The 25,869-nt window shown below is 40.6% G+C and overlaps 1 protein-coding gene across 2 annotated transcripts in view; it reads left to right on the top strand.

The window, feature by feature from the left end:
• ABLIM3 (actin binding LIM protein family member 3) overlaps window positions 1-25,869 on the top strand; it is a 349,775-nt gene that overhangs the window by 286,852 nt on the left and 37,054 nt on the right. Inside the window, exons 10-14 of one of the 2 annotated variants that reach the window (XM_040344529.1) lie at window positions 179-334; window positions 3,968-4,097; window positions 7,293-7,391; window positions 9,158-9,208; window positions 25,228-25,341. In XM_040344529.1, coding sequence (XP_040200463.1) covers window positions 179-334; window positions 3,968-4,097; window positions 7,293-7,391; window positions 9,158-9,208; window positions 25,228-25,341 — 550 coding nt within the window. The remainder of the gene's footprint in view (window positions 1-178; window positions 335-3,967; window positions 4,098-7,292; window positions 7,392-9,157; window positions 9,209-25,227; window positions 25,342-25,869) is intronic. The other variant, XM_040344528.1, reaches the window with a different exon arrangement.

Genomic DNA, 25,869 nt, shown 5'->3' with positions numbered 1-25,869 from the left:
TCCTGCATGTTTCCCTGACTCATGTATACTGTATATTGTTGACTCTTTCAGCCATATTTAGTGAGCAGAGTTCCTCCTCTTGCAGCCCCCATTGGGTAATGTAAGAAGGATCTTCTCTGGAAATATGGGCTCTTGTCACCTCTTCTTTTTTCCCTTCTTTTCCTTATTTCTCTCTCAGGCTAAAGTAAACAATGAGATTCTAAATTACAAGGATTTAGCTGCTCTTCCTAAGATTAAAGCAATCTACGCAGTGCAGCGCCCTGACCTCATTTCTTACGAGCCTTATAGCAGATACACGTCGGATGAGATGTTGGAAAGATACAGCTATGGGGAGGTACAGAACCAATGTTAGCCCAATAATGCTGCTTGCAACCAGCCTACTTCCTGCCGTGCATTTTTTCTTTTGCCATTGACTACATAGTTCTATCACAGAGAAGGTTTGAATTTGTCCAATTGTTGTTGACCTACAACTTCTAGCCTGCAATGCTAGCCAGCAATGACCTGACATTCAAGCATCCTAAAAGTTGTACCTCAACAACAACTGAGTAGAACTATATACCACTTGCTATTCAGTGGTTTCTGTTGTGTTTGTATACATTTCTCGGTAATGAAAGCTAAAGTATATACTTATAAACTGGGAAGTATTTTAAGTGGAACTTTAGTCCGAAAGTTGAGTCCTGGCAGATCAATTCAGGCTGGCCCCTTTTTCAGGTATAATCATATACAAGATTAAAAATAAGTGCCTATACTGTTTAAAATCCAGCAATACACCGGGTTATCCTGCTCTGCACAGCCTCAGTAGTCCTGTATTATCGGTACTGTGCCGATAATCATTGAGTCACTAGAGGCCGATCTGCTGACAGCCTGAAGATTAACTGCTGAGAGGGGAGTAAACTACCTGAATGTCACAGACCGTGTGGAGGGAATACAGATTAGGGAAAGAGAAAAGAAAAGCAGGAGAGGTGGACAGACAAACTCTGATGCCAGAACTTGTCTCTTTTCTGCCAGCACTATGACCTTCAGCACTGTAAAGCTTCTGTTACCCTTACTCTCTAGCTGATCAAAGACATACAGTCAATGAAGGAAATGCACACATTTGAATTGCAGAAAGTGACATATAGTTTTAGAGACAGGCAGGCCACACATAGTTCTTTTTTTTTTTTTGCTCAACCAGCAGGTTAAATGAAAAAAATTAACTGATTCCCAGAACTGCACATTCAAGGTGGATTAACGCATCAGTCCCTCTGATGGGTTTTACTTCCTCTTTGTTTACCTGCAAAGGTAAAGCATAATGGGCTACTATGCATCACATAGTAGCCCATTATGTGTCACTTACCTGAAACTGAAGCCTGCGATGTCACCGCTGTCCCCTGTTGTAGGAAGCGTCCATTCTTCACCCTTCTTCCTTCCGGGGGAGCGAACTCCGACTCTGTGACTGGCCGGAGTCGCGTGGCGTCAGTCGCGGCATGACCCCAGCTAGAAACGGCACAGCGTGCCCTTTATAAAGTGTGCATGCACCAAATACATCGTACTGGGATGTGTAAATATCTCCTAAACCGTGTAGGTTTAGGAGAGATTTCCAGCACCTACAGGTAAGCCTTAATCTAGGCTTACCTGTAGGTGAAAGTGGTCTGTAAGGGTTTACAACCATTTTAACAAAATGGTGAGCCCCAGCAAGAAGAAACAGGGGCAATTTTGGAGGCATTTTACAGCACACACTTATTTTGGTAGCGTAATTATTATTGTGGAATCTGTGTTCTTTTGCTAAAGAACAATAATTGAATTGTTATTAAACTGGAATTGGGTAAAGTTCTGCTTAAAAAATAAATAAATAAAGTTGCATAGCTGTTTGTCCAGCAAATCTGCTTTTGTTCTGTGCAAGTGGAATATTCTTCATTTATAAAAAATAGAGTAGTTTGGGGAAATACAGCATTAGGGCAAGCAGATGGGTCATATCAGTATTTATTTCCTGTGATCCTCAGCTTCATCTAGATTTTGCCCCATTTGCACAGAAAGAATATACAAGTCATTTGCTATACGAATAGCTAAGCAATATTTTTTTATAAACACACCCCATTGTTACATCAGTATAATGATTTATTAGCTGTAGCCTACGGTCTTCGTGACTGTGTTTTAATGTTGTCTGCAATGTACAGCTTGAGGGCTACTAAAACTCCTTGTTTTATTCTAGAAAACTGAAGATAAGGGAATTTAGATATTTTATCATCAAGCCTGCATTAGAATTTAGACAGCAGGACTCTGCTTACACCCTCAGTACATTTCATATGATAAAGGGGGTTTGTGCTGCCACAGTAGAACTACACTATATTGTTTACCCTTGCAGTGACAGGCATTCTTCCAGTGCAAACAAATGCCAGTCACCACAATATGTGTGAATGATGTCAAAAGGAAGCCTAGATCTCCTGTCTGCTTTGTATTGCTGATTGTGTCCCTGGAGGTTTTCCCTCACGGTCTGTCTGGATGAAAATATAATCAATGGAACAGGAAGTAAAATAATATCTCTGCAACAAGGACTCAGACTGCAATAATGTAACCAAAATTGATGTATATACTATGTACAATAACAGCTCCTAAACTCGAGTTTAAGAGCTTTTGGCATTTTTTGGCAAAGCTCCTAAACGCAACTCCATAAAAGCCTATGTGTCCATGTACACATAGGATTTTAGCAGAGTTTAGGAGCTGCTGCGGTTAGGTTCCTTCAACCTCCCTCTCCTGAACGCAGAAGAATCGCATTCAAGATAAAAAAAACTTTTGACCGCCAGCCATAGAAAAGCACAGCACAACTGTGGCAAAATTGCGGCGCAGTTTCCTGAAGCAGCGGTAAATGTAGGCAGGGTGTACATGAAGCCTTAAGTGGTTTATTCCAAAAAAAGTCAGGGTGACAATTCAAAGACTCTTTAGATTGTCCTTCAGATTTTTCTTAGAATATATATATATATATATATATATATATATATATATATATATAACTGGACCTCGTAGCAGTGTTTGACGTTTCAATTTTGGTTACATTATTTCAGTCTGAGGCCTTGTTGCAGAGATTTTCTTTCTGTTCTATTGATGAAATTGTCACCCAGACAGGCATGAGGGAAAACCTTCAGTGACACAATCAGCAATACAAAGCTGACAGGAAATCTAGGCTTCCTTTTTGCGATCATTCACAAAATTTAAATTTCCTTTTTTGTTACATTACACTACAAGCCAAAGGAGATCACTAAGATCCTCTAGGGTGTAGAAGCCGCCTGCATAGGAACCAGATTATTTACATCAACATCAATACTTTAAGATAGAAAAACCTATAAGATAACCTTATTAGTCCTTTGCTATTTCCCTCAATTATCAGACTGCAATTATAAGACCTGACAGAAGTCTTATAATTCCTAACTGTACCCAAAACCAAAAACAAACGTTTTGACTGGAGTTTACACCATATATTTTAGCTTCTGTCCAAGCAGGCAATGAAGCAGAATACTGAATTGCATTCTGCCATACACGTCCAATATTCTGTGTGCAGCAATATGGATGCATATTACATAGACTATAGTGAAAGGTGCCCTCCTAGGAATCCTTATTAAAAACACTGAAACACACGATTGGAAATTCCGACAACAAAACCATCAATTTTTTTCAGACAGAATTTTGGCTCAAACTTGTCTTGCATACACACGGTCACACAAATCTTGTTGGAAATTCCAAACGTCAGGAATGTGGTTTCCGACCAAAAGCTCACATCGAACATTTGTTTCGGAACTTCGATCGTGTGTACACGCCATTACATGGCAGAAAAGACAGGTCACAGAGGCACATTTTACTGGATCCTAAACAATTTTAACTTTTTGGGTGGTTTTTCTTTACTTCGTCTTTAATGTGTCACTGTTCATTTCAGAAATGATCTCTCTTAATGCCAGCCAGGTTCTAATTCAGTCTCACTTCCTGCTCTCCAAAGGATATCTATGAAGGAATGGATCTGCGACAGAGGAGGTCATCCAGCCCAGGATATATTGATTCTCCTCTTTATAGCCATCGAGATGTTTCCCTCACCATGCCTCGCTCCCCACAGCATTACTACATGTCAGGTATGTTGTTACCTCCTGCTAGTACTCTTTAGAGATGAGGAATTGATTATGATATTCATAGCAGCTCTCCTTAGAACATCAAGCTGATAAGTAACCAGATATTGGTCAGAAAGATTAAGGGTCCATTTACATCTTTGCAGTGCATTTAGCATATACAGGTTAATATGTGTTTGAATGGGCAGCCATGCACACACCAAAACACATCAAAAAGTTTATGTAGCATTTTCTTCAGAACTCAAAGTATTTACTGTAAGTGCATGCTACACATTGCTCTACAGTTCAACACATGTCAGCAAAGTACATTGAAGTGCTGTTCAGAATTAATGGTACTGAAGTATACATTGCATGTTGCTGTAATGCGCAGAGCGGTGTACAGTGAGGAAAATAAGTATTTGAACACCCTGCTATTTTGCAAGTTCTCCCACTTCGAAATCATGGAGGGGTCTGAAATTGTCATCGTAGGTGCATTTCCTTTGTGACAGACATAATCAAAAAAAAAAATCCAGAAATCACAATTTATGATTTTTTAACTATTTATTTGTATGATACAGCTGCAAATAAGTATTTGAACACCTGTCTATCAGCTAGAATTCTGACCCTCAAAGACCTGTTAGTCTGCCTTTAAAATGTCCACCTCCACTCCATTTATTATCCTAAATTAGATGCACCTGTTTGAGGTCATTAGCTGCATAAAGACACCTGTCCACCCCATACAATCAGTAAGAATCCAACTACTAACATGGCCAAGACCAAAGAGCTGTCCAAAGACACTAGAGACAAAATTGTACACCTCCACAAGGCTGGAAAGGGCTATGGGGAAATTGCCAAGCAGCTTGGTGAAAAAAGGTCCACTGTTGAAGCAATCATTAGAAAATGGAAGAAGCTAAACATGACTGTCAATCTCCCTCGGACTGGAGCTCCATGCAAAATCTCACCTCGTGGGGTCTCAATGATCCTAAGAAAGGTGAGAAATCAGCCCAGGACTACACGGGAGGAGCTGGTCAATGACCTGAAAAGAGCTGGGACCACCGTTTCCAAGGTTACTGTTGGTAATACACTAAGATGTCATGGTTTGAAATCATGCATGGCACGGAAGGTTCCCCTGCTTAAACCAGCACATGTCAAGGCCCGTCTTAAGTTTGCCAATGACCATTTGGATGATCCAGAGGAGTCATGGGAGAAAGTCATGTGGTCAGATGAGACCAAAATAGAACTTTTTGGTCATAATTCCACTAACCGTGTTTGGAGGAAGAAGAATGATGAGTACCATCCCAAGAACACCATCCCTACTGTGAAGCATGGGGGTGGTAGCATCATGCTTTGGGGGTGTTTTTCTGCACATGGGACAGGGCGACTGCACTGTATTAAGGAGAGGATGACCGGGGCCATGTATTGCGAGATTTTGGGCAACAACCTCCTTCCCTCAGTTAGAGCTTTGAAGATGGGTCGAGACTGGGTCTTCCAACATGACAATGACCCGAAGCACACAGCCAGGATAACCAAGGAGTGGCTCTGTAAGAAGCATATCAAGGTTCTGGCGTGGCCTAGCCAGTCTCCAGACCTAAACCCAATAGAGAATCTTTGGAGGGAGCTCAAACTCCGTGTTTCTCAGCGACAGCCCAGAAACCTGACTGATCTAGAGAAGATCTGTGTGGAGGAGTGGGCCAAAATCCCTCCTCCAGTGTGTGCAAACCTGGTGAAAAACTACAATAAACGTTTGACCTCTGTAATTGCAAACAAAGGCTACTGTACCAAATATTAACATTGATTTTCTCAGGTGTTCAAATACTTATTTGCAGCTGTATCATACAAACAAATAGTTAAAAAAATCATACATTGTGATTTCTGGATTTTTTTTTTTATTATGTCTCTCACAGTGGACATGCACCTACGATAACAATTTCAGACCCCTCCATGATTTCCAAGTGGGAGAACTTGCAAAATAGCAGGGTGTTCAAATACTTATTTTCATCACTGTATGTGAATCTGATCTAAAAGAAGCCACATTTTACCATATTTGGGCACTTATGTCACCATTCTTAGTCCATAGGTCAACATTTAAAGTGCCTTCGCTTTTCCTGCTGTGGCGTTAGAACTAAAGATACCCAATGAAAATGACTGTTCAGTAAGTGCCAAAAGTATAAAAGGTTTATGTCTGAAAGGTTTAGGCAGTTATGCTTGTACACATCAGGCAACAACCCATCACTGTCATTGATGAATAAATATTTTCAACCTGAAATATTGTTTCTTTTTCTTGGATTTCTTTATTTTTTTTAAAATACCAAGTCAGGTAACTTTTAGAAACAATCTTATTCTTGGTGTCTAAGATGATATATATATATCATATTACATGGTCACTCATACCAGAGTATGACCAGCTTGAACCATACACTAGAAAAAAATTTATTGCGATACTAAGAGTTCAAGTAAACAATGTTTGTATTGCAGTTCCTTATAAAGAAGAATGAATCCTTAACCCAAGCAGGATGATATAATAGTTCTTTTAATAGGATTTGCTTATATAGAGATATAAATAATTAAAGAACTAGTCATATAAGTTACAAATCTATAAGCTGTCAATTGTTGGGTCATTTACTCGAGTTGGCTGAATGTTCATTATTATTTTTTTTTTATTTTTTTTTGGACAAAAGGGGAAAAAAAATTGCATTTATTTTCATAAACTTATTCAATAAACGATTCCCATTGGTTTATTTTCCATATAAGGTTTATCAAAAGACAGCTAAATCTTCATTATGCTGAACAAAAAGTTGACCTGTTTATAGTCAAAAGAAGGTATTGCGGAGTTATATTAACAATCACAATTCTTTCTTTCTATTAACACATTTGACTTCAGCAGAATGCATTTAAATCTAATGCTGGATTTAAAAGTGCAAATGATAAACTGTTTAATTATTCTTTTACTATTATATTTTTTTTTTTGCCATTGAATATGGTAAATTCCGACTTCCATCTTCATAACCTCAAGATGGCACCAACAGAGCTGTCCCATCTTGACTGTGATGTTCCTCTAAATCTTGGCTCCTCACTGTCTCTGCTCTTCTTTTTTTTCTCTTACTTCTTGCTGTATATTCTTTCCTCTTTGCTTCATTTATTTTTTCTACTATTCTTTTGCACTTTTTTTGAATCCTCTATTTAATTTTTTTCTTCTATGCATGTCCATAAACATTCTTTCAGGCACAGAGAGTGGCCGTAACTCCCCTTATTATAGCCAGGTAGATGTTCGTTGCTCCACACCGACCCTTTACCAAGCTCCACGGCACTTCCATATTCCAGGTAGGAAAGCAAGAAGGCCCTTTGGAAAGTAACAATGAAATATGACCTTTCTTTTAACTGTTTAAGGGAGTATCCTCTCCATGCATTTATATGGTTGGACCCTGTCTCCAGGTCATAGTCCTAAGTGGTAGCAGGTTCCATACATGTGTGGTCAAAGTCCTTTCATTTAAATGTAACAACAAGTGTGTATTGAGTAAGGCAGTACAAAATGCAACAATGACTATGAAGCCTTGTACACACAACCGAGTTTCTCGGCAAAAACCAGCAAGAAACTTGATGTTTTTTTTTTTGATGAGGAAACCGGTCATGTGTACACTTTTCGACGAGGAAACTGTCGAGGATCTCGTCGAGCCAAAAAGAGAGCATGTCTTCTTTTTCCTCGACGGCAATGGAGAAATTTGGTTTGCCGAGATCCTCGACAGCCTAACAAGGAACTCGACGAGCAAAACTATGTGTTTCGCCCATTGGAGCTGAGCAAAAATGACTGTAGTTCTGATAACTTCATCTTTGGTAATGTACTTTCAGCACCTGTAAAACAAACTCGTACTCCCTTGCAGCACTTGTAATACATTTTTGCTATATGCTTCACTGAATCTTTGCAGTCACTGAATACCACAGGTTCGTTACAATACCAGGGTTCAAAATATCATGCTGGCACCACCATCTTGCCAATCCTGAAGGTGTTACATGGGACAAATTTTCTGTCAGTAAGTAGGTGCTTCTCTACCACAGAGACAATTACATATGGGCAATTCCTGCTGCTGCACTTCAACTCAGCTTAGATTTAGCGTAGGGTCAAGACTCCATGGGGTTCACTAGATGTCCTGTGTAGGGGTTTTACTTGCAGTGGTTCCAGTAATTACAACTACAGGTAATTACTGCATATGATACTGTCTATAACCTTTTTATTCTTAGCACAGGTACACTTTAAAGGTCATATTTTAGCATTTTAAAAGATGATTATTTTGCTATAGCTTACTGTTCATTGTTGCATTTTGCACTATTAAAGCCTGGGGATCTTTGTATTAATGTCAATAGTGAATGCCCCATGGAGCCAACATTCCTGTAGCATGTGAAGAAAAGAAGCTTAATGTCTAGTCCGCTGTTCCCCAGATTAAGTTCTCAGAGTACACCAACAGTTCCTGTTTTTCAGATCTCCTCACACAATTATAGGTGAAATAATCTTCATATCGTAACTACTGTAAGTTATCATACCTGTGCTGCTACTCAAAGGTCTGGAAAACATGTACTGTTAGTAATTGCTGGCAAATGAGGACCACATTTTAGAATTACTAACCTATATCCACATCTGATATGACCAGTTGCCCACATTGTATCAGACATTTTGTTGCACTTTTATGTACGAATGTAGTGTTGTAAAAATGAAATCAGTGCAGATTTGTTGCATTATCTGTACTGTATATTCCCACATACCACACAGTGGGACTTCCCACAAATATTCAGCACTGGTAACCTTACGACGTCACAGTATTTCACAGTACACACCACTCTCTAATTTGTCCCCAAGCTGTATGACTAGTTTATATAACCATTTACTCATTTACTTCATTGCTCACAACTTCATATCACCTAATTTTTTTTTTCTGCCACTCACCTCTGCTTGTCACCTCTCTCACGTCATGACTCTGCCTTGTGTGATCGTTGTCTCCTGTACTTCCTCTCCTCTCTGAACACTCCCTCCTTCACTTTTCCTCCTGTCTTTTTCCTCTCTCGTTCTCCCTTTTCCTCTTCCTTTATCCTCACAGCCGTTGGAGAGAGTAACATTTACCGGAAACCGCCCATCTATAAACGGCATGGTACTGTTCAATCCTGTAGCATGCTGCACCCTGTTGTGTTGTGTGAACTACAGTGATCAGTGACTGGTGTTGTATGCTTGATTTATGTTTAATGCTTGCATTCTACTCTGTAGAATCTGAATGTTCAGTGTGGGTTGCATGCTTTAGTAGGCTAAAATGCCTCTATAAAGGGGATTAAAAAAAAATTAACCCTGCTTGTGGTCGGGACCCTCACCTCATACAACCTCCTAGTAGGCAACAGTGAACCCCTGAGCTACTGTTGCTTTGCAGACTAATTTGCAGTCAGATTAATGTAATTTGTAGAATAACCACTAGAAGGTGCTCTGTAGTTGATATGGCTTCATTGGCAGCAAGTAAGGTGGGCTTTTATGCCCCGTCACATATGCGCCCATGGTGGCATGGGGTCGTGTACTGGGAGCACGGTGACTGGCCACTCCAAGCACTCTGACCAAGTTGTTACCAACAGCTCTCGGCCATGGCTTCTGATCAAGATCCAGTGGAATGGACTCCCAATCATGTGACCGCTGTGAGAGCCAAACATAGCTGTCAAATGATACAGAAGCAAAACCACCTTCCAGGCATTAAAGCCCACTTCAAACAACTGTTAAGATATAAGCCACACAGAGAGTGTTTTCATTTAGCCAGTTTAATAGACTTGTATTGTGAGAAAGCAAAACCATAGCGTGTACATCTAAAACTACAAACAATACTTACAGGTTATTTTTTTCTAACATCACTTAAAAGGAAGAAAGAGAGTTGCTGTCCATTATAAAAGCCATAACAAAGATTTTATTGATCCATTTGGTGCACAGATAGATCCACCTGCCCCTCCAGCATTTCATTTCACTCAATTGTAGTCCCTACAAACCAGGTCTGCCCCTCCAACATGCTGCTAAGAGTGTTTTAACAGTTTGGTACAGCTAATAGAAAGTTAACAAATAAAAAAGAAACCCACATGTAATACTGTGCATTGTAGCCTGACTGCATCACAGTAATAAAATCAAAAGGTTCAGTTGGACTTGACTGAAGTTCACTGCAAGTGCACTTTAAAGTGCAGTCTCTGTAGATCTGAGGGGGACATGCAAGGAAAATAAAAAACTGCATTTTAGCTTGCACATGATTGGACGATAAAATCAGCAGAGCTTCCCCTCATTTCAGATCTTCCCCTCAAATCTACAGTGACTGCACTTCCAAGTGCACTTGTAGTGCAAAGTGAATTTGCCTTTAGTAAATGACCCTCACTGTGTTATCAAGGGTTGTTAAACAGATAGGAGATTGCCTGTATTTCCGAACTTTCTGTTAAAAAAAGGTAATTACATTTCAATTAAAAAAGATGTGGGAAATTGTAAATCTATATTGACCGCTAACAAACAAAAGTAATTCTAATGCCTTTCATGGTGTGCATGCTTACTCCCCTTCCTCTTCAATGCAGTGCTTGGTGTTTAAGCAACTAATAGAACACTGTTATTTGGAGGGTATAGCTGCATGCCTAACCTATAGAATTACTGCATTTCAAAAACTTTGTAATTACATTGGATTTCTGTGGTGGTCCCCAGTACCCTGGGGAGGTGAACTGCACTGTGCTTATAGAATGTTTGGACTTTGCTAGCAGTTCTTACAAGTCTACATTACATGCTCATTATGTAACATGTGAAAAATGAGTCTTGAAAGACTTCCTTTGTCTTCGTTTTTGGTTTTTGCTATTATGCAAATCAGCTATCTCCCGATCTAGTAGATTGCCAACATCCATAATCTTCCAAAAAAATCATCCTAATTCTAATGGGACTTTTTAGGCAACATGTATTACAATTATTCTCATAAAATCATATATCTTTATTATATCCAGTAAAACTTAAAAACAAATACAAAGTAAAGGTTGATGTATACAACGTGCTTATGAATTCCACATGGGTACCCAAATATCCCTAACTGGGGACAATCATTATATTATTATCATATGTGTCTTCATTTATTAGATCCCCTATAATGGGATGCACCCAACATGTTTCAATTGCTCCTCCTCAGGGGTTGATGAGTGGATTGTATAAATTGCACTACAAACCATACAAAGAATATCAACAGATTGTATTAAAAACAGAAGGGTGTTGTGGTGATTGTCAACTGTATTTTATACGATAATAAAAGTTTAAAATTTAAAAAAAAAAACAGAAGGGTCAAGAGAGCCCTTGTTTCACGTCACCAGTCGGTCACAAGAACCTTCCCAATAGAAGAGACATATGCACTCTGAGGCTACACAAGCACGATAAAGCTTTGTGCTAAAGCTTTGTACATACGCTCGGTTTTCTCGGCAAGAACCAGCAAGAAAACTGCTGGCAGAGCTTTCTTGCCAAGTAAACCGTGCGTGTGTACGAGGATTTGAGGTTTCTCGTCAAGAAAACTGCCCAGAATCTAGACGAGGAAAATAGAGAACCTGCTCTCTATTTTCTGATCAGTGTTTTCCTGCCGAGAAACCCAAGCGTCTGTATACTTACCTGTCACCGTGGAAACCCGCGCATGCTCGAAATGACTTTGACGCATGCGTGGTAGCTTCCAAGGCATATGTAGGGTGTAGCAGGATGGTGGCGATGGCATCAAATGTGACGAGCGCACACTCGTCGTAGTTGATGACGTCACCGCGTTCGTGCCATTCAAAAAAACTGCGGTTCTTTTGAATGGAGTGTGTGTACACTCGGCCGGCAAGAAATTCTTGCCAAGAATCTCGTCAGGAAAAACTACGTTTTTTTTCCTGACGAGATTCTGGGCCATGTGTACAGGGCTTAAGTCTCCATCAGTTCAGCCCTTGTGAAAACAATAGTGTAGAGGTCAGCGCTATGCATATACCTCTTCTGTTGGGTGGGTTCTTGTGACCAGCTAGCAGTGTGAAATGAGGGGTCTCTTCAGGCTGAAGTGATGGAGACTTGCACAAGCTGGGGGTTCTATTGCTCCTGTGACTTCAAGGTGCATATGTCTCATCTATTGGGCAGGTTCTTGTGACCGGCTGGCATTGTGAAACAAGGAGCAAATTTGCACTTTTGTTTTTAATACAGTCAGCTGATGTTCTTTGTATGGTTTGTGGTGCAATTTATATGATCCACCCATCAACCCCTGAGGAAAAGCAATCAAAACATGTTAGGTGCATCCCATTATCGGAGATCTAATGAATGAAGACACATATGATGATGATGATAGCAATTGTCCATGGTTTGGGATATCTAGGTATTCATGTTGAATGCATAAGCACTTTGTATATATCCACCGCTACTTTGTACTTTTTTATGAGTTTTATTGGATATAGAAAAGAGAGATGATTTTTTTTTTAAATAATTGAAATACATGTTACCTAAAAATTCCCATGGGAATTAGGTTGATTTCCTATAAACCATGTATCTATAATCTATCGAAGATGGGGTGTGGCCACATACAGGTCCTAACATTTTTAATTCTGCTACATGTGAATGAGTGTAAAGTAGGCCTCCTTTTTTTTTCTGAAATTGCACTGGGGTTATGTAGCCAGTTTAGATACAATATTGCTTAGTGCAGTTTATGTTTAACCACTTAACAACTGAAGACGTCATTTAACGTCCTCGACTTTGTGCGGTGATATCTAAATGATGCCTGCAGCTACAGGCATCATTCAGATATCACCGTCTTCAGCCGCCGATTCTGTGCACGATAAGAACAATCAAAGCAGCAGTTCTGCGCTTCATCATTCTTATAGGCGGCGGGGGGGACGACATCCCCCCCTCCCGACGCCATCCGGTGCTTCCCCGGGCTCTCCTGTGCCATCGGGGGCCCGGAGAGCGAATCATTATGACGTCACACCCAATACCCGGAAGTTAACAAAGCCGCAATTGCGGCTGTCGGCATGTGATCGGTGATTTTTTTTTCACCGCTTTCATGCTTGTAAGCCTGGTCTTATTGACTCCACATCTCTCCATAAAGAGGACCTGTCACAGTGATTCCTATTACAAGGGATGTTTACATTCCTTGTAATAGGAATAAAAGTGATAAAAAAAAAAAAAATGTAAAAAAAAGTGTAAAAATAAAAAAATTAAGTAAAATAAAAATAAAATAAAAAACAATTTTTTTAAAACGCCCCTGTCCCTGGTAGCTCACACGCAGAAGCGAACACGCATGCAAGTCCCGCCCACATATGTAAACGCCGTTCAAACCCCACATGTGAGGTATCGTAATGTGCGTTAGAGCGTGTGCAACAGTTCTAGCACTAGACCTCCTCTGTAACTCGAAAATAGTAACCTGTAAAAAAAATTAAAGCGTCGCCTATGGAGATTTTTAAGTACCAAAGTTTGGTGCCATTCCATGAGTGTGCGCAATTTTAAAGCATGACATGTTAGGTATCTATTTACTCGGCATAACATCATCTTTCACATTATATAAAAAAATTGGGCTAACTTTACTGTTTTGTTATTTTTTAACTCATGAAACAGTTTTTTACCTAAAAAAAGGCGTTTTAAAAATTATTGCGCAAATACCGTGCAAGAAAAAAGGTTGCAATGACCGCCATTTTATTCCCTAGGGTGTCTACTAAAAAAATATATATATATATAATGTTTGGGGGTTCTGATTAATTTTCTACCAAAAAAATTTTGATTTTTACATGAAGGAGAGAAGTGCCAAAATAGGCCCAGTTGTCAAGTGGTTAAGCAGGGTTAGCTCTTAGCCTCCTTTTTAGCTTTTCCACCTTATGGAGGCAGCATGCTTCTGCGTCAAATGAGCATGTGGTCTGGGTTAATGCTCATTCTCATTGTGTTATAACTTGTAAAAGAAGAATAAATGTCTGTCTAAGCTTGTGAAATGTCGATTGCCTTGCAGTGTGCTGTGGTTTGGTACTTCCAGCATGTAGAAATTATATAAATAGTAAGTAGTGTATTTTTTTAGTTTGTTCATAGTGATATAGTATATAACAGCAGTAGTGTTACAAAGATAAATAAATAAAATGGAGATTACTGATAACTAAAATCTGCATTACTATGTGTCTTCTCTTCCTTCTTTCCTTTGTCTAATGCCCAACCGGCTCTGTGTCATGGTGTAAGTAAGAGCTTTATTCCTCTTTTTTTTTTTTTTTAAGTATGGCTCATGTCCAGCTGCTTACTTACAGATGTGCTGACCCTTGCAAACTGAAACCACTTACTCTGCATTTTCTTGCTCTGTGTAATTCATATCTCCATTGACATGTTTCTAGTTAACACATGTCACATGTGTCTATGTACATATTCATCAAGTGTATTCAGTAAGGCAATGAAAAGTGGAAAGTGTTGTAATTGGTGACCATGGGTTGCTGCTCTTTTTTCTTTGTCTCATTAAATTACCAAATGTATATTATTTTATTTTGTTCTACATTGTTTGTATGTGTACATATAGTTATGCTGAATCGTATTAGGTTAAGCCTCATACAGAATTATTTAGGCTAAGAAAGTGTTCTCTAAAGCCCAACTGAACCCTCCATTTTAAGTGTTACTAAACCCAGGACTCGGGATTTACTATATCTGGTTTCCCACAGTACACAGAACATGGAAATGCAATTATTTTAGTAAATATAAACTGATCAATACCTTTTCTCAGAAGCAGTTAGAGCAGTCCTGTGACTATTATCAGTGTCCAGGCATGCAGTGGTTAAAGCTTGCAGGAGGAGTTTTCTGACTGACCTATGAGACTTAAAGACCCCTGACCCTCTGTCTGGACAGTGCTGATTGGCCCTGTGCTGATCACTCGCACCCTCCCTAGAAAAAGAAAACCTCTCTAGCAATACACACCAAACTGAGCATGTGCAGTCTGACACCATAAACTCTGTGTTATCAGAAAATTATTAGGAGTCAGTGGAAGGAGGGGAGGTTTAGAGAAGACGGGATCAAACAGTCATTTTACACACTGCAAATGATTAACCCCTTAGGCTCCACAGTGAGTATGACAAGCATGCTTTACTGCATATAAACACAGGTTTTACGTTTGTTGGATTAGTAACACTTTAAATAAGTACATCAGAACAAAAGGTGTTCAACAGTCTCAGTTCTTTTCATCCTAAAACCCTTTCTCTCTGTGGGGAAGCAATGATCTCGTTGCAGACGTCTAAGGCCTCGTACACACGATAGGTTAACCAGAGGACCGTGGTCTGATGGACCGTTTTCATCGGTCAAAACCGATGGTGTGTAGGCCCCATAGGTTAAAAAAAAGCCAACTTGCTTTAAATTTAACCAATGGATTCCTAACCGATAGGTCAAAACCGATCGTTAGTAGGCACGACCATCGGTTAAAAATCCACGCATGCTCAGAATCAAGTTGACGCATGCTTGGAAGCATTGAACTTGTTTTTTTTCAGCACGTCGTTGTGTTTTACGTCACCGCGTTCTGACACGATCGGTTATATAACCTATGGTGTGTAGGTGTGATGGACCATCAGTCAGCTTCATCGGTTAACCTATGACAACGGACCTTCAGACCGTTCTCATCGGATGGACTGATCGTGTGTACGAGGCTTAACACACCCCCTGCTGACGCAGACCTATAGCTCTGAATCAGCAAAGCTCACGCTCCTTGCTCATGCTCCTCGCTAATTGGAGAGCTCTGGACTCTGAGCTGAGTCAGCAAGGGGATGTGTCAGACATCTGCAAAGGGACCACTGCTTCCCCGCAGAGAAAAAATTTCCCACTCTACAGCTACTGGTCTTTTTTTTACTCAAGATGTGGCTGATTTTTGAAGAAAACAAACTGTTATGCCCTGTACACACGATCGGTTCGCCTGATGAAAACGGACCGATGGACTGTTTTCATCGGACGAACCGATCGTGTGTAGGCCCCATCGTTTTTTTTCCCATCGGTGAAAAAAAATAGAACCTGTTTTAAATTTTTCTTAAGGTTAAAAAACCGATAGAAAAAAAACGATCGTCTGTGGGGAAATCCATAGGTCAAAAATCAACGCATGCTCAGAATCAAGTCGACGCATGCTCGGAAGCATTGAACTTCATTTTTCTCAGCACGTCGTAGTGTTTTACATCACCGCGTTCTGACACGATCTGATTTTTAACTGATGGTGTGTAGGCAAGACTGATGAAAGTCGACTTCATCGGATATCTGATGAAAATATCCATCGGTTTAGATTCCATCAGATATCTGATCGTGTGTACATGGCATGAGACTTTAAACAACTTTTGAATGCATCTGAAATGATCAATTGGGCTTTAGGAGTCAGCCCAGAAACTGTGTGCCGATCCAAAAAAGGCAGAACACACAAGCAACTAAGCATTAATGAGAAAATAATTCTGCAAACTTTCTAATATTATGGTCCCATAATATATAAACTAAGCAATATATCTTCCCAGACAAGAGCTTTATAAAGACCAGTAGTGTTGATTTACTAAAACTGGAGAGTGCAAAATCTGGTGCATATGTGCATTGGAAACAATCAGCTTCTAGTTTCAGCTTGTTCAATTGATCTTTGACAATAAAACCTGGAAGCTGATTGGTTTCTATGCAAAGCAGCACCAGATTTTTCTCTATGGAAACACCACAATACGTTTATTACAGGGAATCATGTACAGCCAGAAAGTAACATGAAAAACTACAGTAACTATCAATCATAGTAAATAAAAGTTAAAATTGAATATTATTGAAATATGTATGATTTGTTTCAGTATGAATCGAAATTCAGATGACATTTTCGTTATTTGGAATTGAAATTTAAAAATGAATTTGAAAAAAAAAATGTAATTCAAATTTGAAAATGAATTTGAAATGGAAACATATTGTAATACATACAGTAAGGTAAAAAAAAAGTAAAATATTATGATGATTCCTACTTTGACTGCCTTATAGAATAGAAAAAAATGGTATGTAATAGAATAAAACAGAATAGGATAATTAAAGTGGAGTTCCACCCATAAATATAACATTACATCAGTAGTTTTAAAAAAATTTCATTAGTCCTTTAAGATTTTTTTTTTTTTTTTAGATGCCTTCAAAGTGTTGTTGCTAGGCAGAATAGTTAATCTTCCCTCTTCCTGCACCTAGGTGCTTAAGCTTCCTAACCTACACCGCACAGACTCCTGGGAATGTAGTGGGTGTAACTTCCCAGGAGTCTGTGCACTCCCCAGTCTCGAAAAATCATGTGACTTGGACAGCACAGGTGCTGAAACCTGATCTGAAACCTATTACACTGCTTGCACACTGAGCATGTGCGAGATCTGCAAGGCTGAAATCCAGGAAGTCATACAGTCTGGCTTCATGATGCCCACACTTAAGATGGCCCCAGTCATTTTCTATTTTATAAAGTGTCTAAATGCTGTAACAACCTAACAAAAAGGACCTAAGTTTACAGACTAACTTTACTAGAATACATTAAGCTTGTGTATTACAGGGGTATTTATATTTAAAAAGTGAAATTGTGGCCAGAACTCCGCTTTAAAGAATAGAATCTTCATATTCAAATTCAATTCAAAAATAGGAAATATTTGAAACAAATCTAAATATACGAACAAATTATAAATAAAATGAATCATTCTAAATAACTAATATGATGAAAGGAAATTATTAACTTACCCAGATAGCAAGCACTTGAGCTGAAAGTTTGAAAATGACTTGCACAATTGTAGCAAGTCCACATTGCATGACTCCAGACCCAACTTTCTTTGCAAACATACTGCAGTCTCCTGCAAGTTCTGGTTCAGTTATGTTGTGCAATAGTCATCCCACCACAGGGGTCACTGTGGCTGTATTTTCTTGCTTGAGACTTGCACACATCCCAATTCTGTCAAGATAACGGAGACAGATCGCCTGTTCCTACTAAATAGGAACAGCGATATGTCTCCTCCTCTAGTCAGTCCCATCCCCATACAGTTAGAAACACACAGGAGGGAACACATTTAACCCTTTGATCGCCCCCTAGTGTTATCCCCTTCCCTACCAGTGACATTTACACAGTAAGCAGTGCATTTTTATAGTACTTGTCACTGTATAAATGTCAGTGGTCCCAAAGATTTGTCAAAAGTCTCCGATATGTCTGCCGCAATGTCACAGTCCCGCTAAAAATCGCAGATTGCCGCCATTACTAGTAAAATAAAAAAATAAAAAAATCTCTGTAAATATATCCTATAGTTTGTAGACGCTATAATTTTTTACTAAAAATATGTAGCAGAATACATATTGGCCTAAATTGAGGAAGAAATTTGATTAAAAAATGTTATTGGATATATTTTATGGCAGAAAGTAATTTTTTTATTTCAAAACTGTCTTTTTTTTTGTTTAACCACTTAACCTCCCTGGCGGTATGATTCTTTCAGAAAAAACATGCTGAAAGCGGTACCATTATTTGCAAGGAAATTTGGCATTTTAAACTGTAGGCCTGTAATTTTTAGAAATAACTCACTTAAATCTGACCAAACAAGAATCTAATAGGCATCCCGGGTATGACATTTTTTTAAAAACAAAATTATAAATTATAATATAATAAATAATTATAAATAATTATAACAAATAATAATATAATTATAATAAAAATTATTCAATAATGTAATCAAATCAAAATCACTGAAATTTGCTCAGTTGCTGTCATTATTTATTTATTTTTATGACGAATTTCCCCACAAATCGCTATCGCACAATTCTGCAAGTGATTATAATTTATTATCGCTGTTTTTTAGCTGATCTAAAACCATTTTTGACATAAAGGGACACTTTTGGTTGCTATGGACAATCTACAGTTTGCAGGGAGAAAGAAACGTTTTTATTATATAAAATGACATGCATGACACTGGACAGACCACTAGGGACAAGGGGGGTGTGTTTTTTTTACATACAGTACTGTAATCTATAAGATTACAGTATACTGTATGTATAGTGTTTGTTTACTTTTTTGAATTTGGCGCCGTTCTCCGTCCCCGTGCGTCGTAACGTCGCAGGGAACGGAGATCGGCGTCACACGGAGGCACTGTGTGAATCGAGCGAGGTCCCGCTCGCTCACACAGCGCGGTGGCATCGCTGGATCAAGGGACAAGGTAAGTAAAACTCCCTGTACATCCAGCGAGGCGAGCCCGAGTCTGACTCGGGGTTACCGATCCTAGCCCAAAAATCTCACCCCGAGTCAGACTCGGGAACACCGCCCAGGAGGTTAAGGACCGGAAGAATTTCCCCCTTAATGACCAGGTAATTTTTTGCGATACGGCACTGCGTTGCTTTAACTGACAATTGCGCGGTTGTGCGAGGCTGTACCCAAACAAAATTTACGTCCTTTTTTCCTACAAATAGAGCTTTCTTTTGGTGCTATTTGATCACCTCTGCAGTTTTTATTTTTTGCGCTATAAACAAAAAAAGAGCGTCAATTTTGAAAGAAAAACAATATTTTATACTTTTTGCTATAATAAATATCCCCCCCAAAAATGTATAAAAATGTATTTCTTCATAGGTTTAGGCCGATATGTATTCTTATACATATTTTTGGTAAAAAAAAAACACAATAAGCATATATTGATTGGTTTGAGCAAAAGTCTTATAGCGTCTACAAAATAAAGTAAATAATAAAAATGCCATAAATCTATTCCCTATTTTGTAGATGCTATAAGACTTTTGCGCAAACCAATCAATATACGCTTATTGTGTTTTTTTACCAAAAATATGTACAAGAATACATATCGGCCTAAACTCATGAAGAAATACATTTTTATACATTTTTTGGGGGATATTTATTATAGCAAAAAGTATAAAATATTGGTTTTCTTTCAAAATTGTCGCTCTTTTTTTGTTTATAGCACAAAAAATAAAAACTGCAGAGGTGATCAAATAGCACCAAAAGAAAGCTCTATTTATGGGAAAAAAGGACGTAAATTTTGTTTGGATACAGTGTCGCACGACCGCGCAATTGTCAGTTAAAGCAACGCAGTGCCGTATCGCAAAAAAATCCTGGTCATTAAGGGGGAAATTCTTCCGGTCCTTAAGTGGTTAAACAAAAAAAAAGACAGTTTTGAAAAAAAAAAATTACTTTCTGCCATAAAATATTTCCAATAAAACATTTTTTTATCGAATTTCTTCCTCAATTTAAGCCAATATGTATTCTGCTACATATTTTTAGTAAAAAATTATAGCGTCTACAAACTATAGGATATATTTATGGAGATTTTATTTAGTTATTTATTTATTTTACCAGTAATGGCGGTGCTCAGTGACTTATAGCGGGACTCCGATGTTGCGGCGGACAAATCGGACACTAACTGACACTTTTGACACTTTTTTGGGAACCAGTGACACTAACACCGTGATCAGTGCTAAAATTATGCACTGTACTAATGACACTGGCTGGGAAGGGGTTAACATCAGGGGCAATCAAATGGTTAGCTGTGTGTCTAGCCAGTGTTTGTGTACTGTGTGGGAGGTGCTTTTACTAAGGGAAGACATGGATCCTTGTCCCTGCTTTGATCCATTCCTTACCTATTGACAGAACGGCAATCTGCCTTGTTTACATGAGCAGACTATATTTATGCCTCTGTAATGATCGATCGAGCGGACATCGAGGCTGCGGTACGTGCTGATCAGCTTTCGCTGTGCATAATCGCAGCGAAAGTAAACCACGGGCAGCGCCCACTACCCAAAAGTGTGGGATCATGTATTTTTATATATATATATATATATATATACACACACACACAGTGGCCGCCCTGGCCGCCCTGTAGCAGTAAAACTGCTTTATGGCGGTCGTGAAGGGGTTAACGAACAAAAGCAAAATGAAAAAAAGTTGTGCACATTTTAAAAAAATGTTTTTAACTGTATTCATATTGCAAGGTATGTTTTAAAGAAAACCTTTTTCTAAGTGATCAAAGGCACTATTTATGGCTTTCTGTAAAATCTAGTTTGAAGACCCTTTGGCTTCAATACATGGGGACTGATTTAAAACGGAAAGCAGATATCACTGTCTGCTCTCCACTGGACACTGCAGTAATACTCCACACTGCCGACTAAATTTGTATTAGATTCAGTAGTAGAGCCTGTATTGTTCCATGCAGTTGCCTTTGTGTACACTGTGATTGGAGGACAGACTGTTTCCATGATTTTGACAGGTTATGTGACTGAGTTCTCCTCCTGGCTCTTTTTTTTCACTGTTACATCCATTTTTGAAGCATTTCACATGTTTGGGAGTCCCAAAGTAAGTAGAGTGCTAAGTCCTTTATAAATTGTTCTGTTAAAACAGTGGTAAGGCCTACCACTCTCTATAGATAGGCTCTTAGGGCCTGATTCTCAAAAGAGATACGCAGACTTAACTGCTGTTCAGCCTGCGTATCCCTGTGCCTAACTTTGGAAACGATTCTCAAAAGGCTTTTTCCAAAGTTAGGCAGAAAATCTGACATGTGTAAGACACTTACACGGTCAGATTTTAGGATGCAGTACCGCATCCGCCACTGGGGGCATTTCTCATTGAAATGCAGCTTTGCGTATGCAAATGAGGACTTAAGCAGATTTTCAAAGCATTTCATCACTGTGATTTCTGCCTAAGTTCCGAATTTGCCTGCGCAAAACTAGGGCTGGTTTTATAATGTGGAAAGTTAGTCACACATTGTAAAGGCCCATTCCAGCGACGGCATTTGGTATGCATTCCCGAGGGAGAACTCCACGGCAATTTTAAAAATCAAAACCGGCATGGGTTCCCCCCCAGGAGCATACCAGGCCCTTAGGTCTGGTATGGGTTGTAAGGAGACCCCCCCACGCCGAAAAATTGATGTAGGGGGTCCCCCTACAATCCATACCAGACCCGTATCCAAAGCATGCTACCCGGCCGGTCAGGAAGGGAGTGGGGACGAGCGAGCGCCCCCCCCCCCTCCTGAGCCGTGCCAGGCCGCATGCCCTCAACATGGGGGGGTTGGGTGCTCTGGGGCAGGGGGGCGCACTGCGGGCCCCCCCACCCCAGAGCACCCTGTCCCCATGTTGATGAGGACAGGACCTCTTCCCGACAACCCTTGCCGTTGGTTGTCGGGGTCTGCGGGCGGGGGCTTATCGGAATCTGGGAGTCCCCTTTAATAAGGCCCCCCACCCTAAGTGAATGGATATGGGGTACATCGTACCCCTATCCATTCACCTGGAGGCAAAAAGTAAAAGTTAGTAAACACACAACACATGGCTTTTTAAAATAATTTATTATTCTGCTCCGGATGCCCCCCCTGTCTTCTTTATTAGCTCTATTTCCAGGGGGGGCTTCTTCTTCCACTCTCCGGGGGGGGTTTCTTCTTCCGCTCTCTGGGGGGGGCTTCTCCGCTCTCCGGGGGGGGCTTCTCCGCTCTCCGGGGGGCTTCTTCCATCTTCTCCCCTCTTCCGCTGTTGACTCGGCGAACCCCGGTTCTTCTCCAGCTGTCCGGTGCCTTCTTCTTCAGCGCTGGCTGCCTGCTATGTTTGTGTGTTAGCTCAATTAGTAACAGGCAGCCGGCGCGGTCTTCTGTGACGTCAGGGTCTTCTGTTCTTCTCCCCTCTTCCGATGTTGACTCGTCGCCTGTTGTCGCTGTAATGATGGAAGCGCGCCTTGCATCCCATTTATATAGGCATCACCGTCCCATCATGCTCCGGTAGGTACCCACGTGGTGGGTGCACGTGGGTAGGCACCCACCACGTGGGTACCTACCGGAGCATGATGGGACGGTGATGCCTATATAAATGGGATGCAAGGCGCGCTTCCATCATTACAGCGACAAGATGCGACGAGTCAACATCGGAAGAGGGGAGAAGAACAGAAGACCCTGACGTCACAGAAGACCGCGCCGGCTGCCTGTTACTAATTGAGCTAACACACAAACATAGCAGGCAGCCAGCGCTGAAGAAGAAGGCACCGGACAGCTGGAGAAGAACCGGGGTTCGCCGAGTCAACAGCGGAAGAGGGGAGAAGATGGAAGAAGCCCCCCGGAGAGCGGAGAAGCCCCCCCCGGAGAGCGGAAGAAGAAACCCCCCCCGGAGAGTGGAAGAAGAAGCCCCCCTGGAAATAGAGCTAATAAAGAAGACAGGGGGGGCATCCGGAGCAGAATAATAAATTATTTTAAAAAGCCTTGTGTTGTGTGTTTACTAACTTTTACTTTTTGCCTCCAGGTGAATGGATAGGGGTACGATGTACCCCATATCCATTCACTTAGGGTGGGGGGCCGGTATCTGGGGGCCCCCTTATTAAAGGGGACTCCCAGATTCCGATAAGCCCCCGCCCGCAGACCCCGACAACCAACGGCAAGGGTTGTCGGGAAGAGGTCCTGTCCTCATCAACATGGGGACAGGGTGCTCTGGGGTGGGGGGGCCCGCAGTGCGCCCCCCTGCCCCAGAGCACCCAACCCCCCCATGTTGAGGGCATGCGGCCTGGCACGGCTCAGGAGGGGGGGGGCGCTCGCTCGTCCACACTCCCTTCCTGACCGGCCGGGTAGCGTGCTTTGGATATGGGTCTGGTATGGATTGTAGGGGGACCCCCTACGTCAATTTTTCGGCGTGGGGGGGTCTCCTTACAACCCATACCAGACCTAAGGGCCTGGTATGCTCCTGGGGGGGGAACCCATGCCGGTTTTTTCTTTGAAAATTGGCATGGAGTTCTCCCTCTCAGGAATGCATGCTGAACGACGCTGTCATTTTTTTTTATAATTATTTGTTTTCCCGGCGCGTCTTTTTTTTTTCACCCGTCGCAACTTTAGTGTCCCGTCGAAATTCTCAAAGCCGCCCGGCGTTAATTACGTTCGCGCGCTGCACGTCGGGAAAATGACGTCACACGCATGCGCAGTACGGCCGGCGCGGTAGCGCGCCTCATTTAAATTTTAAACGCCCCCAGGAGAGGAGGACCGCCTTACGACGGCGGCACTTAAGTTACACGGCCTGAAATTTCTAGGTAAGTGCTTTGACGATCGGGCACTTAGGTAGAAATTTTAAGTCAGTGTAACTTAACTGCTGAGATTTAAGTTAGGCAGGTTTTTTGAGAATTTGGCCCTTAAAGTCTCTAACCTAGAACCAAATGCAGATGTGGACTTCTGAAGCCTTGTACACACGACCGAGAAACTCGACGGGCGAATCACATCGTTTTCCTCGTTGAGTTCCTTGTTAGGCTGTCGAGGAACTCAACAAGGCAAGTTTCTCCATTCCCGTCAAGGAAATAGGGAACTTGCTCTCTTTTTGGCTCGTCGAGTTTCTCGACAGTTTCCTCGCCGAAAATGTACACACGACCGGTTTCCTCTGCAAAAAATATCACCCAGCAAGTTTCTTGCTGGTTTTTGCCGAGAAACTCGGTCGTGTGCACGAGGCCTGAGTTGTCTCTGACTATTCTGACCTGAAAACGTCCAGGTGGACAAAAACAGGACAGAAGTTGGGAATTATGGTAGAGAGATCTTATTGTTGGAGCATCTATGACATATACATAGAGAAGTAAGACAATAACTCAGCCCATCAGACTCCACCTATAATTAAGACATCAATTTGGGTGGACTGGCACTTTAAATGAGGCCTTGCATGCATTATAACTGTTTTAACAGTAATATAAACAAAAGCATTAACTCCAAGGCGTTATAATTAAATCCCATTAAACCTATAACGTTAATATAATTAAATCCCAGTGAGCATATAACGTAAGAGGTATGTCAGTGGTTTATTTATGTAATTATAATCCATCATCTGTGTCTTTCACCAGAAGCAGTACAGTGATCTGTTTTATAATTAGAAGGGAATTTGCTGCAGAGGCAATATTCTAAATGTGACTGTATAGTACTACTATTATGCCTAAAGGGGTATTTTTCTTTATTATGACCTGTGATCATAGTTAGAAAGATTATGTAAGAGGCAAAGCATTATTAGATTTGACAGGTTGTAGAAGATAATTTGTTTTAGAAGCAGAATTGGGAAAGTGTTATTGCATTTTCGGACAGCGTTATTGGTTTAGGGAGAAACAGAGGTCGATATCGAGAATGAATGAGGCATCTCATTATAACTTTGCCGAGCTTGTATCATGCTGGAGCACCGAAAGCTATTCAGACACTTCAGTTTGTCTGTATCTTCTTCCAGGTGATCCCGATGAAGCAACGAAAAGTAAAACAAGTGAAGACCTTGTACAGTCCTCCAAGTACCTCCCCCCATACAGTCCTGATCCTTATTACCAGTCTGAGCCAGAGTATTGGATGTACTCACCAAAAAGTAAGCAATATTTCACTGCGACATCTTAGTGGTGTAGGATAGAAATCGCTAGTATACAGATGGATTTCAGAGAGAAGTATAGGGCCAGTGCAAATATTAAAAGAGCCCTTGCCTTGCCCCAAGGTCATTTTCTTGTTACTCCATGTATCTTCTTGTGCTAGCAAAGGTGCTCAATGGAGAGCATATACGGAACCTGTGGGTGGAGTGTGTACCTTGGGTGGCAAGGAGGATAAGCTAGTAAAATGTGATTGGCTATAGAATATGCAATGCATACATATCTGCCTTTGGTATTAAAAAAATATCAAATTCTGAGCTACAAAGGTTTATCTATTATTTAGTAGTTTTGTGTTACCTTGTTTTAACTTACACTTGAATAAAAAACATATTCTCTGTAGTTGAAAGTTTCAAAACAATACATTTCATAGTGTAACCCCAAATCAAACCTTTTTTTTGGTAAAGAGTATGGTAAGAATTGGGTTTTAGTTGTTGTCTGTTTCCCCTTTGGGTAGATTTACCCTCACACCCGGC

The sequence above is a fragment of the Rana temporaria genome, chromosome 3, assembly GCF_905171775.1.
Source record: "Rana temporaria chromosome 3, aRanTem1.1, whole genome shotgun sequence".
NCBI classification, from domain to species: domain Eukaryota; kingdom Metazoa; phylum Chordata; class Amphibia; order Anura; family Ranidae; genus Rana; species Rana temporaria.
Note: the sequence above shows the minus strand (reverse complement) of the source record. Positions and strands in the feature narration are given on the sequence as shown.